At 38.0% G+C, this 14,729-nt stretch overlaps 1 protein-coding gene across 4 annotated transcripts in view; it reads right to left on the reverse strand.

The window, feature by feature from the left end:
* The window catches only part of LOC106055190 (uncharacterized), a 45,725-nt gene that overhangs the window by 13,425 nt on the left and 17,571 nt on the right, over nt 1-14,729 (reverse strand). For all 4 annotated transcript variants that reach the window (XR_008774842.1, XM_056010972.1, XM_056010974.1 and 1 more), the window contains exons 4-6: nt 4,503-4,627; nt 2,391-2,463; nt 1,861-1,980 (exon numbers count right to left, since the gene is read on the reverse strand). Coding sequence is in view for 3 of the 4 variants with exons in the window: in XM_056010972.1 (XP_055866947.1) it covers nt 1,861-1,980; nt 2,391-2,463; nt 4,503-4,627 (318 nt within the window). In the remaining variant the exon portion in view is untranslated. The remainder of the gene's footprint in view (nt 1-1,860; nt 1,981-2,390; nt 2,464-4,502; nt 4,628-14,729) is intronic.

Consider the following 14,729-nt stretch of genomic DNA (forward strand, 5'->3'; position numbering starts at 1 on the left):
TCTAAAAGTACTTAATAAAATAATAATGGCAATGTCTGAGATTCTGAAGATTAAAGATGATTGCAGTTTTTCCCATGACTAAGCAAAACCCAATTGCAATTTGCAAATGTTTCCACATCTGATGCAGACAAAGCTGTAGCCTGCTGGGGGGTCTATTAAAGTTTTCTTTTATCCCTTCCGTACCTGTTTTCTACAAGGGCTTTTCTCTGGGCCTCAAAAGTAAGTAGGGCAGACTTTGTGAGAGCTTTCCAACTGTATCTTTCAGAGACCATCTGTTGCCAGTTACTTTCCTTTATGCCAGTGAGAGCAAAATGGCACTTACGTTCATCTTTATAGCACTTAGAAAAGGCATCTCTGTTACGCCATTGTCCTTTAAGCTTGCTAAAATAGATCGCCCTAGGCATGCAATTGTCTTTCATATTTTGTGGTAAATGTCCAACTCAGCGTGTAAGTAGTGCATTTATTTGGTCCACACTGGCCTCCAGTAGAACGTGGGTATTTGTAAGGTAGTCTTCCCAGCGTACACATATTATGGAGCAATGGAATCTTTGATGGAAAGGTTTGAAGAGCATTATTTGCCTTCTATAGGGTAACCAGGTCCCAGAGCCATACAAAATTGTGGTGAGAGCCACTGCTGTATACAAATCGTTTTTTTTTTGTTAGGTGAAGAGACCTATTCAACAATACTCGCAATTAGAGGTGACAAAAAGCGCTGTTGGCCTTAGAGACAGAGTTGTCTATTTCTCTAAACTGTGACACTTCATTGGACACTTTGCTGCTCATGTACGTAACGTTGGTTGAAAACATTAAGGAAGTGGCCATTCACACCAATTTGTGGTGCTGGTTAAGTTCCGTTTGGGGACTTCTGAAGCATTACCTGCAAACGAGGCAGCAAATTAAATGATGGCAAATTGAAGCTACTGCTTGGTGTCTGCATAGATCAGCTAGGTAGCAATCATCTTTATATTTTAATATGGGAGAGCACTCGTATGTTTGATAAGCTGGCTTCTGTGAAAAACTAAATGTAGATGTCTGGACATCGTTTACATGCAGCTTTTATTTAGCATTTAACCAGATGGGACAAGTCAGCCTTGACTAATAATGCAACCTATCTATAAGAGAAGGAACATTCTGACAAAAAACTTTGACTTTGTGGCCAAATTCCCCTGTGTGGTTATTGGCTCTTGGAAATGACCAAGTGTAAAATTATCCCCACTGCTTACTCCACTTGCATTTCATTAAATGGTGAATAATAGCAGGCACAAAGGCTATCGGCTAACAGCTGCTTTGCTCTATGTCAGCGAGGGCAAAATGGTGCCTGAGTTGATCTTTAAAGGACTTCTGAGGACTGTCCTCCTTTATGCTTTCCAAAAAAGACCACCTTTGGCCTATGGTCATCCCCAATATGGGATAAGTGTCCAACCCAGTGCAGGTGTCTACTGGCAAGTAGTGTATGCATCAGCCTCCTACAGAATATGTACGGTAGTCTTTCCAGCATAAGGCACCTTTGATTAAAGGATTCGAGGAGCTTTTAGATGCCTTCTATAAAGCACCCAGGTCTCAGAGTCATACAGAAGAGTGGTGAGAACCACTGAATAGACACATTCCACCATGCTTTTATTTGTAGTCATGCCAAAAGTGCGGTTGACCTTAGCCTATGATTGTCTATTTCTCTAGACAGTGACACATCATTGGACAGTGTTTCTCAGGTTGTGAAGAATTACGACAACATTATAACCACACAGCACCAAAATCTCAGTTATGTATATGGTAATATTATCTACAACTTTTTGTTGTTGTTTGAGGATAAATAAAGCAACATCTTGTATATATCACTGTGGGGATATTTCAAAACCATACCTTCTCTTATTGAACTTCCAGTCTTTAAGTCAGTACCTTCCCATTTTTCCAAGTCAGCCTGTGGTACACAATGGAACCCTTCTGAGTTACTGTCTATTTCACAGAGCACATTGTCATAATCTAAACATGTCAGAAACATAAAATGGATTCATAATTTGATAACTTACTTGAATTTTACTATATAATAATGAAGTCCTATTCTAAGCAGATTGGTAAAATGCACCTCAGTAAACTTAAGAAAAAATTAATTGGAATTTAAAACAGAACATTTTTTTTTCTTCTAATCCAAGAGACGAAATTCACCACTTTGAAAGATGACTAGGTTATTTTTCTTTCCTACAGTAATTGTCATTGTGCTAATCACATCATCAGACTTAGCAGAGAAGAGGTGAGACTCTTCAGTCGCCACATGAAACTTTTATGAGCAGACAAGATAGAGATTCTACAAGGTATCAATTGCAGCTCACATTTAGCAGATCCAAATTTGTTTCCCTAATTATTTTCAGTTATTAAAAAAAGATGTTACCAACTTTGCTCAGCTGGTACTGTCAAAGTCTGAAAGCCATCAATGAAAGTTGAAGGTAGAATTGTTCCATCGGATGCCTGGAAGTACAGAAGTAAACACAAAACAAAACTTAGGATATAAAACATTATACAGAAATAAAAACACAGACTGCAGTATGCTAAGATTGAGTCCCCCCAACTCTAATGAGTACCTGACATTAGTTGGGGAAACGTAAAGGCTCTTGGTCATTGTGCCAGCCACATGAATCCTTCTCACTTACAATATGCCATAGAAAACATATGACCTTTACATCATCTGTCCTATAGATTGCTAGATCTGAAAGGGGTACTTAACTTCTGTACTTATTTAAGGTAAGATTAAATGAGGCTTTTTGTAATTTGAAGCTAATGACTACACAAAACAGCAGAGTTTCTGTCCAAGACTTTTGCAAGAGAGGATTTATCCTCTCAAGCCCTCACTCAAATGGAGTTTGATGATGATGATCTAGATTTCAGTACAGTCTTTAGCAGTGTTTTATATAGTATTTTGATTAGATAGTCACCTCCTAGCTCTAGATCTAAATGTGGATCTAATAACTAGTATACATTTCAATTTAGGTTAAGATATAAACTAAATCAACCTTAAAGTAAATTGATAGATCTAAATTTTGTTGACATCTAACATAAGTTATTGTTTGAACCTATGACACTAAGGCGACCAGACAGCTATCTAGTAGGCCAAAATCTGTATGTCTGTTCTATTTTGTGGAATATTGTTGTTTTTAATTAAAAACAAGAGTCCTTGCAATAAATTTCCAATAAGGATCAAGAAAGCAGTTTTGTCAAAGTTGCTTTCTTATTTACTAATTCTGTTGTGATTGTTAGATCTAATGCCAGACAGCCATAAAACTAATTATTATGACCTAAACTGAGATCTAACGTAGATTTCAGACTAAATCTAGTTCAATACAGAGCAGTTGAAAAACACAAAGTAAGCCCAATTATAGATCTACATGCTTTAGGAGAAAGTGAGAACACATAAAACATCCACAATTCTTGATGAGATGCAAAATGAAAGAATAATCTACAATGTTGTAATAGAAAAGTTTGCAGGGCGTGCAGATGTGAAACGGTCACAGAAAGGCCTACAGATAAAAAAGCCTAAGCTTATTTTTGTTTAATAGTTGTAGGGTACTTCAACTTATGAAAGAAGAGATCCCCATCCCCAACAAAAAATATTGGAGACATACAAATTTATATTAAAATTATAAATTATTTGACATTAAGAAATTATGAAGATAAGAAAATATAGCAAAGGCTATGAAGAAAATTAATTCCTATTATCTTCTTTTTAAGTAATAACTAAGTACAAGACTAGGGTTAGGGTAACAGAAGTAACAAAAGAGAACTATTTCTGTTTCTAAAACAGTACAAACAGATGGTTAAAACTGATTCCATTACCTTCCAAACAGTACAAACAGATGGTTAAAACTGATTCTATGACCTTCCAAACAGTACTAACAGATGGTTAAAACTGATTCTATGACCTTCCAAACAGTACAAACAGATGGTTAAAACTGATTCTATGACCTTCCAAACAGTACAAACAGATGGTTAAAACTGATTCCATTACCTTCCAAACAGTACAAACAGATGGTTAAAAAAGATTCTATGACCTTCCAAACAGTACAAACAGATGGTTAAAACTGATTCTATGACCTTCCAAACAGTACAAACAGATGGTTAAAACTGATTCCATGACCTTCCAAACAGTACAAACAGATGGTTAAAACTGATTCCATTACCTTCCAAACAGTACAAACATGGTTAAAACTGATTCTATAACCTTCCAAACAGTACAAACAGATGGTTAAAACTGATTCCATTACCTTCCAAACAGTACAAACAGATGGTTAAAAAAGATTCTATGACCTTCCAAACAGTACAAACAGATGGTTAAAACTGATTCCATGACCTTCCAAACAGATGGTTAAAACTGATTCTATGACCTTCCAAACAGTACAAACAGATGGTTAAAACTGATTCTATTACCTTCCAAACAGTACAAACAGATGGTTAAAACTGATTCCATTACCTTCCAAACAGTACAAACAGATGGTTAAAACTGATTCCATTACCTTCAAAACAATTCTAATTGGTGGTTTTCCTAAAAATTCTATCTCTCCACATTTAAATGCTTTTGATCGATCGGTTGCCGTCTCTTCTTTTATAAATAATTTTGGAGATTTCAATATTGGCTTATCTAAAAATAAAAAAATGAAGACCAAAAATTATAGAATTATTAAAAAAAAAAAAAACATTTTTAAATTTTGAAGAAAACCTTAAAATAACATTTCAAAATATAATCTAGGCAAATAATTGCTAAAATGTTGCCAAGGATAGTTCACAAGTAGACGTCAATGACACAAATGTTAATTTTTGGGCAGACCTTTTAAGATTTACAACTACACCTTAGCTACCCTACTCTAGAACAAAGTTATAGTAACAATAATAATAAATCATTATTTTTCTTAAGGGTAATTAGTCGTACATTACACATAACAAAACATTATAATAATAGCAAGCAAAATAGATGTTCATACAAGTTTCAAACATTTCATGTGAGATTTATATCAGAAAGCTGGATTGTATTGAATGATTCAACTAATAAAAGAATTCTTGAGTCTGTTTTTTTGTGATCTCTGTTGTGTATCTTCTCTATGACTGTAAATGTTAAACTTGTGACTCAAAGTGTTTTTTTATGCTAAAATCTATTTTTACTTTTCTTAAGAATGTTTTTATTAAATACATGTAAGGTTTCTTTAATGCCAATGATCTTACAAACAGCATTTAGGATTTGATGTTACATAGTTATAGTATGAAAAAAAAAAAACACAAGGTCAATACTTGTAAAAACGTTTTTAAATGTCACGTATCATTGTCAAATATTTTATTAATTTAAAATAAATAGGTTGGAGGTCAGACATGGGTTTTTCCAATGACGTGATGACATCTGTCACTCCAACCAAAGATGCGCATGTCACGTGATAGAAAGCCACAGGAAGTAAGAAACGTGATGCTAGGTGGAGAACAAAGACGTGCAATAGAGAATCTAAATTCTTCAGTCTAGCGGGAAATTTCATAGGCTTAAGATGTATTACTTTTGAGTTAGAATCTAGTGGTGAATTTGAATGTTTTATATTAGATACACAGTTTACTTTTGTAAATACTGTACAATACATTTTGTGTTTCCTAGTTAATATTTAAAGTTCTGTATTTGAATAAAAGGATCTTCACTTATTCAATCTACTTGATAATATTAGATCTAGAGATATAAAATCCCAAGCATGTCACAGTAATTCATCTTATCAGCTGATATCTTCAAGTAAAGTTTATTTCATTTTATCAGCTGACAACTTCAAGTAAGGTCTACTATCTTAGCACCTCTCAGCACCATCAACGAATTAGCACTTCTTCAACGCCTATATCAATAAGAAGAGAGTTTGCAACATATTTAATTATATTCAAAGCAAGATAAACCTGTGACATTAAATTTTTTTTTGTTTTGTTTGTGTCATTGTTAGGCAATATCCTCAAATCTACCGTTCCAATCTTTTACAATACCTCTGTTCAAGTCAGACCTCCATGGAACATGGAATTAGGAACCACAAACCTGGAGCCAGAATGGACGCAGATATTCAAAATGGCTCTAATGATATTCTCAGTAATTTAACAGTTGATGTTAAGCTGAGAAAAGACTTACTAGCTTGTGTTTGACCGTTATATTTTTTCAAATTAAAAAAAAGAGCTTGAGAACTAAAGTTAGATCTAGAGCCAACAGTAATTTTGAAAGGACTATCCCCTTTGGGAATTTCTGAATGCATTGATTCAAGACAAGGAGTCTGCATTAGTGCTTCAACTGGGATGCTGTCAGGTCCTGCAGGTTTGTCATTCTTCAATTGCTTGATTGCGCTGTGAATCTCTTCCTTGGTGGGTGCACTGCACTTGATAGGTAGGTTTCTTGTAGCTGGCGGTATCTCTGGTAGGTTTGCAGGAGTAGGTCTGTTAAGTAGCGCCTGGAAATGTTCAATCCATCTTTTCGTATGTCCTTCTTCACCTGTTATCACGTCACAACTCTTGTCCTTGACTGGTCTCTCTGACATGGCACATTTTCCAGCTAACTTTTTGATGACTGAGTCCAGGTGTCACGGGTTTCTTCTTATCTTATCTTATATAATACAGACGTTACTTCAAAAAAGAAGATGATTACGTCTTGTTGTTGATTGATGTGCCAATTCGTTGATGGTGCTGAGAAGTGCTAAAATTGTAGACCTTTTCTTGAGAAGTTGCTGTGACGTGCCAAGGATTCTATAGATGTATATCTCTAGATCTAAATACTATCTTAGAGATTCAATAAATGAAGATCCTTTTTATAAATCAAATTCAGAACTTTCAAAACTTGGAATCATTATATGTACAGAAGTAAGACGGTATCAGATAAATAACTGTTTCAACGTTCAATAATAAAAATATTCAAATTTACTACTAGATGTAATAGAATACAAGACTGATCTCTACGAATTCCAACTCAAAACTAAAATACGTCCTATCTCTACAAAATTTACATTCCGACTAAAGGTTCTCGACCCTTTTGACCTTGTTTTTTGACACTTGGCTTAACCAATGAAATTGTTTTCTTCAACCAATCAAAATCACTTCCTGTGAGGTGTCACCTACTTGATTGACGTATGACATGGGTATTTCTGACACCTGCAGTCTATTATCCCGTCCTTGGCACAGTTTATTTTAAATTATACTTCGGTTTATTTAATTGATGTGACAACAGGTCTTTGGTACTGTTCTGAAAGGCTGCTTCTTCTGCCAGTGCTTCAATGTAGTTTCGCCTGTCCTGATGCTACGCTTGACATTCCTATCTATTTCAGCTTAATCTTTTTGTGCTTTTCCTTTTGCTGCTCTTGTTTTACGGTTGTTCACGACTGATTTCTTCTCTCTTCTTTCCTTGATCTTATGAATAGTTTCTGCTGAAATCCAGTCCTTATGGGTGTAAGACTTGGGACCCAGTACTTCTTGGCATATGGAGGTCACTGTTTCTTTCACTTTCTGCCATGTCAGTTCTACTGTCTCCTCTTCTAGAAGCTCTTCTAGGAGCTGGAACTTGTTAGATAAGGTGATTTTGAACTTTCCTGTTTTGTGCAGTCTTTTAGCGCAATGGTATTGTAGTGTTGGCGCTGACTGGGCCCACTTGTCCAAGTCTGTGACGATACGAAACTTGCATGCAAAAGTTCATTTGAGTTTTTCCCAGCAAATCGTGGGAAACTTTTATTTTAACTTAAAACAATTATTTTCTTGTCCACCCATAACTAATTTCTTTTAGGATTTATCTTCCCTCGCACTGTTTCTCACGGGACGAATCTCAACGTAAAACATTAACTAGCTTCTCTAGGGCTAACTTTTAATTTTTGACCGCTGGACAGGTGACCAGCACACAATAGTCGCTGCACCAGTGCTACACGCAGCGCCTAATAACTTTTCACACCTATTTCTCTCCCCCCCCCCCACAGGATACGCATCGCTCTAAGAATAGCATTGCACTCGGGCTGGACAGATACTTGTTCGCTTAAGACTTTACTCTCACGGTAGGCAACGAATATTGACCATAAATCTGACCTGACGCCTGGCATCTCCGGTACATCGATACATGTGAGAAAATCACCTGGCTTTCTTCCCCACCCGTTAAACAAAATGGCCCAACTATATATAAAGAGGGACCCAAGCATCATAAGTTAGGCCCGCTAGGATTCATTCAGTCTCCCCTGTTAGGAAGTTTACTTGTGAGGTTTCATTAGGGACAAACGGGTAAGTGTAAACATTTTACTATACTTATTTTATCTTATAGGAATGTGTGAGTACACATTAGTACACAACCACGTTCCCTGTCATTACATTATGACTTTGTTATGTATGTATATACTATTTTATGTCGATGTTATATCTTCATATAGTATTATTAATGCCGCTATGGTTGTCTACGTTTCAAGCCATAGTTATTATATCTGATTTGTTATATTTCATCCATTCCTGTATCTTAGTGATTAATGTAAACAATAACCTTTCGTGAATCTAAGTACTGTCTAAGAACTTAGATCACAGTGCTCTAAAGTTACAGAGCGCATGGGAAAGTAATTATTTCACATTCCTATTATATATCTCTCATACATATTATTATGTCTCACACACTTGTGAACTTATAGTTCCTTGGATGAGTTTAATTTTGATTAATCATATCAAACCCTTATCATTGTATTTTGATCCCTAGAATTTTATTTTCATCTTATCCTTTAGTATACCATGCTCATTCCCCATTTTCCTATAACTGATTATTTATCGTTGTAATCAAATTTAATGGAGAATCTTGATTAGTATCATCCTACATTGTATGATAAAACATTTATCGTGATTATTTTCCTTCTAGTTTGTTTGTTATTGAGTTATATGCATGCTTTAAGATTTTATACATGATTGTCTTAAATGCCCTATTGGGATTGATACCAATGCCTGCATCTGAATGATTGCATGGCATATGGGAATCCCTACTCAATGCCTTTAGGAGGTTCCTAATTGTCTGTATTATCCCCAGCCTGGTTGCTACACCCGACTGCTATAACTACCAGATCTCCACCCAAAGCTGTAACCGGAGCAGACCACAACAGATACCCACCCCCCCTCCAATTACATACCTGTTAGCAAGAAGGCATTGCCTACTTTCCTTGGCCTTAAAATATTGCCCAGTGTCCACAGTGCCTTATACTGCCCAGTATCATCTGCCCAGTACCCGGCCCAAACTGTCCACTGCCCAATAGCTATTGCCTAATGCCGACTGATTAGAGCAACCTTCACTGCAGAAGATAAACTGGTGTTGAGTTAGCACGGCTCTCTACGAGCTAGAGATCACAGCTGAGAGATCATCCCACTACAACTTAGTCTGCAGCACCAACCCTCTCTACTGCTAAACAGGCAGTGGCCTCACTCTAGAGCCAGTTTGCTTACAGCATAGAGACTATCCCAAGCCGACGTCCTAAGACAGAGCCAGATGAATCATCCTTCTGAGTGCCAGTCCTTCGACCGACAGGCTAGCAGCTAAGAAAATAAGTAGCCAGACATAGGAACCCTCTTCTCCTCCAATCACTCAATAATTAGCAATCCATAATGAGCAGTTATGTTAGATATTAGCACCTTCATTTCATTTCTTAATTATAATTTTATTTGATCATTTACCTTTTGTAAACTTTCATTTATTAAATTATTTTTATTTATAAACGTATATTGGTCTGTTCTTACTGTTAGTTGCGGTGTGCCTGTACAAAATCTTATATGGGAGCGGGATAAATTAATCAAATTTCCCCTAGACTTAACTAAACTAGCCAATTATTAACAAATTAAACATCTCGTCACAAAGTCTTTTTCAGCTTCAGTTTTACTCAAGCGCACAAAAGATGATGATCTGAAGCAACATCTGCTCCTCGTCTTACACGTACATCCTGAAGAGATCGACGGAACTTCTTCACAATACAGACAGGGTCTATTTGGTTCTCTGTTGATAGGTCTAGTGACATGGTCTATTTGGTTCTCTGTTGATAGGTCTGGAGATATGGTCTATTTGGTTCTCTCTTGATAGGTCTGGTGATATGGTCTATTTGGTTCTCTGTTGATAGGTCTGGTGACATGGTCTATTTGGTTCTCTGTTGATAGGTCTGGAGATATGGTCTATTTAGTTCTCTGTTGATAGGTCTGGAGATATGGTCTATTTGGTTCTCTGTTGATAGGTCTGGTGATATCCGTGTTGCTTTATGTATTCATTTATGTGGGAAGACACTTCCTCCAATCATTAAGTTACTCGTGGCACACATATCTGCAAATCTCTCTCCATTTTCATTCATCTCACCTAGTCCATGTTTTCCCATGACCTCTTCATATCCTCTATTGTCATTGCCAACCATATAGCATTCAAGTCGCCCATTATGATGAGGATGTTCTTTTTAGGTCTGTCATGTATGATGGTATAGTAAAAATTGTCCTTGTCCTCCTCTTCACTGTCATATGTTGGGGCGTAGCATTGAACAATATCTAAGTTAATCCTTTTCTGCACTGTGTGGAATGAGGCTGTTATTATCTGTGGTCCATGCGCTATCTATCAAGTCTATCTATCAAGACCTGACAGTATCCCAGTTGAAGCACTAAAGGAAAACATTGATACCAACACGAAGTTACTCTACCCTTTCTTCTGCAAGATATGGGGAAAAAAAGAAGTGCCACCAGAGTGGAAGGAGGGATAGCTCATCAAACTCCCAAAGAAAGGCAATCTTAGTTAATGCTCCAACTATTGAGGAATAACACTACTGTACATTCCAGGAAAAGTGTTTAACCGCATTCTTCTAAACCGAATGAAAGATGCTGTAGATCAACAAGTCTGTGACCAACAAGCCGGCTTTCGAAAGGAGAGATCATGCACAGATCAGATAGTGACGCTATACATAATTTTGGAACAGTCCATGAAATGGAACTCCCCTATGTCAGTTTTATAGGTTATGAGAAGGTGTTTGACAGTGTGGACAGACAGACCCTCTGGATACTTCTGAGACACTATGGAGTGCCTGAAAAAATTACAAATATCACCAAGAAGTCATACGAGGGCACTAGCGGATCCTTCGTTGAAGTCCAGTAGGGAATCGGCGCCAGAGGCGCCATTATCCCATTGATGGTTAGAAAGGCTTTTATCCAACCACCAGGCCTGGACATGGGGCTCTTCTCTGAGGGCACCCAACGGTAGGCGGCCATATCGGTTGACTGAATGGGAAAACCGTGCCGTGCCGTGTACACAGCGCACTGTCCCCGCTCTCCTACCACTCGCTATAAGTGGTCGAGAACAGTACTAACTGCGGGGAGCTTGTCTCATATTCCTATTCTGTAACCGCCACAATTCCGTGCGAGAGTCGCCACTCCAGGCTCCTGGTACTGATGCTACCCCCTTTGTGGAACGGCGTGGCGGACTTTTTGGACTGGGTTGCAGGTTACTTGTTCCATTCCCACCCCGAGTGAGATAAAAAAAACAAAAGCTCACCCAGGGAGACCTGCTAGAAGGCCTGGTTCGCTACTCGTTCTTAACCTGTCCAGATCCACCTCTGGATGTTTCCACCAGAGGGCCACGCTGAGGCGATGGGTAGCTGGAATTTCCTCCGGCACTAGCGGATCCAGAACTTTGGAGTGGGGGGGGGGGGGCGATTTTTTTCCAAACCCTAACCCTAACGCCCAGTAAACCCTAACCCTATGCATAAACGTTCGTACAGCATGGGCGTAGCCGGGGGGGGGGTTCTTGGGGTTCAAACCCCCCCCGAAATGAAATCCCCCCCCCCTTGGGGGGGGGGGGGGGGAGTCGGAATTTAGTGACTGATTTTTTTGCTTTGATTTTGTTTATTTTAGGTGAGATTTTAATACTAAACCATCACTTGCCCTAGCACAACCAAAAGGGTTTTGAGTTTAAAACCTCCTACCAGGGGGGTTCGAGTTTAAAACCCCCTACCAGGGGGGTTCGAGTTTAAAAACCCCTACCAGGGGGGTTCGAGTTTAAAACCCCTACCAGAGCTGTTCGAGTTTAAAAAACCCTACTAGGGGTTTTGAGTTTAAAACCCCCTACCAGGGGTTTTAAGTTTTAAACCCCCTACAGTTTCAAAACCCCCTACCTCTCTTCTATAAAACAAAACAAAAAAAAAATGCAAACGAAAATCCCCTAATTCCAAGAGCACAGTTAAGGAAGATTTTGATTTTAAAACCCCGTCTAAAATTTACGATAAACCCCCTCTTTAATATAAAAAAAAGCTAATTACGCACTCAAAATGTTATGAGCGTAGCTAAATGGGTTTTGACTCAGTTTTGAGTTTAAACCCCACTTCAGTGGGGTTTGAAGGTAAAAAATACCTCTTTTTAATAATAAAAAAAAAAAGCAAATTATACACTAAAAATGTTATGAGTGTAGTCTATGGGGTTTTGAATTTAAACTCCCCTCCAGTGAAGTTTAAAGCTAAAAAGTACCTCTTCAATATAAATAAAAGAAAATTACTCACTCTAAAATCTATGAGCGTAGTCAAAGGGAGCCATCTTCAGTGTAAGAAAAAAAGCAAATTACGCACTCAAAATGCTATGAGCGTTGCCGAAAGGAGTTTTTAGTTTAAACCCCCATTCAGAGGGGTTTGTGCTAAAAATACATCTTCAATATAAAAAAAAAAGCAAATTACACACTAAAATTATTTGAGCGTAGCCAAGCCAATCGGGGGTTTTGAGTTTCTTCTACAGATGGCTTTTTTTTTAAAGTTTAAAACCCCTCCAGATGGTTTTGAGTCTAAGATCCCCCTACAGAGCATTTTGAGGGGGAAAACCCCCAACAGAAGATTTTGACGATAAAACTTCTCTTTTCGATATAAAATCTAAAGCAAACTACAGTCACTTAATTCCAAGAGCGTATTCAAGAGAGGTTACACATTTTTACCAGTGGCAGGGCTCCATTAATAAACTGCAGTGAATAGTCATCTACCGAAATCGAAAAACACTAAATATAGCTCAACAAAGATGGCTAAGACAGATTTCAGGAGTCAGTTATAGAGATCGGATCTAAATCAAGGAAATCCTATGCCGAACTTGGAGTCGACCCCTTAGTAAGATTGTGAGAGAACGACGCATGAGGTTTGCGGGACATGTTCTCCGACAAAATGAATTACGCATAAGAAGAGATGCAATGTTATCCTAGTACAACTTGACGCAACTCATTCATGGAGGTCCTCACGGTAGGTGGGAAGAGGCTTCAGACATTACCAGTGACAGATTTTTATGGAAACTGCTTGACGTCAAATGCTCCAAACGGCGTGGGAGGGTCTATCAGTAAGAATAGCACATTAGGTTTTGAAATAAAACTTTTTAATAGCATTAAAATGGACTGTAGATACCTCAGAATATGCATTTTGTTGGCTTTCAATACCAGAAATAGTACTTGGCGGCGGGGCTTCGCCCCGCGCTGGGGAACTCCTAGCGCTCCCCCAGACCCCCTTGCTAGTAATGGCGGGGAGTCCACAATTTTATGGAAACAGCTTGATGGCAAATGCGCCGAATGACGAGTGAGGGTCTAAGTCAGTAAGAATAGCACATTAGGTTTTTGAAATATAACTTTTTAATAGCAGGAAAATGCACTGTAGATACCTCAGAATATGCATTTTGTTGGTTTTCCATATCAGAAATAGTGCTTGGCGGCGGGGCTTCGCCCCGCGCTGGGGGAGCTCCTAGCGCTCCCCTAGACCTCTTTGTTAGTAATGTCGGGGAATCTACAATTTTTTCACTAACTCATGGAAGAACCTATTCTTGGGCACAATAAACGTCTTCCGAAAGAATGAAGGGTCAGAATGTAATAAAGATTATGTACATACACACACACATAAATACATATAATTTTTTTTTCGAGCCGGGGGGGGGGGGGGGGGGGGGGAATCACCTTCCCAAAACCCCCCCCGAAAAAAAATCCTGGCTACGCCCATGTCGTACAGCATATAATATATATTGTTACGAATTGCTGGCCTGGGGCGATTTGCGTCGGCTGACTACACACACACCACTACCCCTCTCTGTGCCACCACCAAGTTTATAACAATATATATATATATATATATATATATATATGAGAATTTAAAAAAGCAGCATTTCTCAACCTTCGGCGAAAAACAAAAGAACTGGGGCAGCGCTATAAGGTTCCCTAGTGGGATTCGGGGGGAAGCCCTGACGACAAAAGCGTTTTTTCGCTTTTTTCACTGTAGAAACGCATTCTCCTGACATCTATAGCTTATTATTCATCAATGGGGCAAAGCCCTGACGCCAAAAACATTTTCTTGCATTCTTCACTGCAGAAATGCATTCTCCTGATCTAAAGCTCATTATTCATACGATTAAAAAAGTACCTTTTAAATAATGTTGTGCTTGAAAAATATTCTTATATGAATTTATAGGCCCTTAATACATTGCAAATAAAACCGATTTGTTCCTTGAAAAGATAAGATACCTCACACATTTAGATTTTGGCTTTGAGGATCGCCGCCGAAAAAAAAATTATTCGATAAATAATATTCAATAAAATTAAAGTATAAATTGTGAGTTATAGTTTCAAATTTATTTAACTAGAAAAATATCAGATTGAGTAAAGGTTGGGCAAAGGCGACTAGGAAATGATAATTTGGGTTTAGAACTCATCTCAATCATGACTCTTATACTGAAAAATTTTGTTTGAATTCTAACTTTTCCAATCAAAGTCT

The sequence above is a fragment of the Biomphalaria glabrata genome, chromosome 14 (genome assembly GCF_947242115.1).
Source record: "Biomphalaria glabrata chromosome 14, xgBioGlab47.1, whole genome shotgun sequence".
Lineage (NCBI taxonomy): Eukaryota > Metazoa > Mollusca > Gastropoda > Planorbidae > Biomphalaria > Biomphalaria glabrata.